This window comes from Orycteropus afer, unplaced genomic scaffold, assembly GCF_000298275.1.
Source record: "Orycteropus afer afer isolate SDZICR_OR568_19922 unplaced genomic scaffold, OryAfe1.0 scaffold00332, whole genome shotgun sequence".
In the NCBI taxonomy this organism is placed as follows: Eukaryota; Metazoa; Chordata; class Mammalia; order Tubulidentata; family Orycteropodidae; genus Orycteropus; species Orycteropus afer.
The window spans coordinates 2,057,416-2,059,677 of record NW_006921919.1 but is presented as its reverse complement, the minus strand read 5'-3'; the positions used below and the strand labels follow the sequence as shown (position 1 = coordinate 2,059,677).

Sequence of the window (2,262 nt, the reverse complement as noted above, 5' to 3'; positions counted from 1 at the left end):
TTGGGCAATCTACCATTACCTCCATAGTGATACTGCCTCAGAAACCCAAGGAGGGGTCGCTATGAGTCAGTTCTGACTCAATGGCACATAACAACAACAACAGTAAGAATTATATCATCAATTAATAAATTTGATTCATTTCATCTATTTATTTTTCTTTTTTATGGTATATAGTTATTCAAGCCTAACCTATGGTCTATTGAGATTCTCTTAGGATGTGTAAGAAAATAACTACACAGGCAGAGCAAGTCCTTTCTTGATAAAAATAGCTGTCCTGTTAGTAATCTGAGTGTGCCTTTCTTTTGCTTCAGATATTCCATTTGTTCTTCTGACCTTCTGGTGACTTCTGAGAGAGCTTTGTTTATAACAAATGTAATTAAGCCTAGCTGGTTCAGGAAAAAAATAATAATAAGCCCCTGCAATTTGCAATTGATTGAGAATAAATATATTAAAGATATATAAGCAAATGTTTTCATAATATTTATATCATTTTTCATTTAGAATTTTAAGAAATTTTTTCCTTTATTAACTTGCTTATTTTTGTGATAACAAACTAATCCCTCTCCTCCTCGTTCTGTCAGTAGTTTGTTTCATAAAAGAAGTTAAGACCAAAACTTTAAACATGATTTGCATATATTTTATTAAAGGTAGACTTACTGAATTTCATTCTAAAGTTTACAAAGGACCTAAACCCCTTTATTTCCCCCTTCATAGGGAAGAGCAAGAAGAGACCTCTGCGATTCGAGTTGGCTTTATCACATATAACAAAGTTCTCCATTTCTTTAATGTGAAGAGCAATTTGGCCCAGCCTCAGATGATGGTGGTGACAGATGTTGGAGAGGTCTTTGTTCCTTTGTTGGATGGTTTCCTTGTCAACTATCAAGAATCGCAATCTGTGATTCACAAGTAAATATTAAGTGTTTTATAATTTAAATACAGATAAGGTGTCTTTTCATTTGCAGTGTGTTTGATTCAGTTATACATTGTTTTATTTTGTCAATAGTTTGGGGATTTTAAAACTGTCTTACTTTTGTTAGGTCTGTGTCTTTTTGGAAGTACCCTTTTAAGGAGCTCTGGTGGTGTAGTGTGGTTTAGGCATTTGGCTGCTAACCAAAGGGTTGGTGATTCGAACCCACCACCTGCTCTATTGTCTGCTTCCATGAAGATTTACAGCCCTGCAAACCCAGTGGGGGTCTGGTACAAATGGTTAAGATGCTCAACTGCTAACCAAAAAGTTTAAGGTTTGATCCACCCACAGATGCCTCAGAAGAAAGCCCTGGTGATCTGCTTCCAAAAAATCAGCAGCTGAAGACCTTATGGAGTGTAGTTCTACCCTGACACACATGGGGTTGCCATGAGTAGGAGTTGACTCAGTAGCACCTGGTCTCTTTTTAACATAGGACAGTATCTGAAAGGAAGGATTTTGATACTTGCCCAAATCTCTATCAATCATTTTTTTTTTTCACTTCTAGAAAGATAATGCAAGATACCTTATGAAAGATATTCTTGTCTGTGGATCAGTTTATTCAGTGGTGATTATTATAATTCAAGATAGAGCCACTGTTTCAAGGATTTATAGTCTAAGAGGTCAGTAATATAGAGATAGAGAACTATCCCAAAGTGTGTGATTTTGCAAGTGTTCCAACAAAATCATAAATATTGGTGTCAACTAAGCCAGGATATCAGACAATTGGTCCTTGCCTTAGGAATGGCCTGTGAAATTCACCCATAGATGTTGGCCGTAAAATAAATATGTATGTGTTTGGGCTTGAAATGTCAGTGATTTATTCCTTGAAGTTTATTAGAAATATGCTAAACATTTTAAACCTTTTGCTCACTAATGTCTTACAGTTTACTGGACCAGATTCCAGAGATGTTTGCAGACTCTAATGAAAATGAGACTGTCTTTGCTCCTGTCATCCAAGCTGGCATGGAAGCACTGAAGGTGAGAAGTAAGGTTCATCTATGAGGAAAATTCAGCCTTCATTTAAACATGTAGGTTGCTCCTCATGCACAACAGAATGAAATGCTGCCAAGTCCTGCACCATCGCTGGGATTGATTAAAGATTGAACAGTTGTTATCCATTAAAAAAAAAAAAAAAAAAAAAGGAAAAGAACCATATGATCATCTCAATCAGTGCAGAAAAGGCATTTGATAAAATCCAATACCACCAATTGCTCCCAGCATTTACATTCCAGTATTATTAGCCTCTGAGCAACTGATTTTGTCAGGGTTTCCAGTTTAGCTCCTCCCTTTGGCTT

The 2,262-nt window shown here is 36.2% G+C and overlaps 1 protein-coding gene across 1 annotated transcript in view; it reads left to right on the top strand.

Annotated features, from left to right (window-relative positions):
• Window positions 1–2,262, top strand: part of SEC24D (SEC24 homolog D, COPII coat complex component) — a 132,695-nt gene that overhangs the window by 89,704 nt on the left and 40,729 nt on the right. Inside the window, exons 11-12 of the mRNA XM_007952368.2 lie at window positions 715–906; window positions 1,852–1,945. Coding sequence (XP_007950559.1) covers window positions 715–906; window positions 1,852–1,945 — 286 coding nt within the window. The remainder of the gene's footprint in view (window positions 1–714; window positions 907–1,851; window positions 1,946–2,262) is intronic.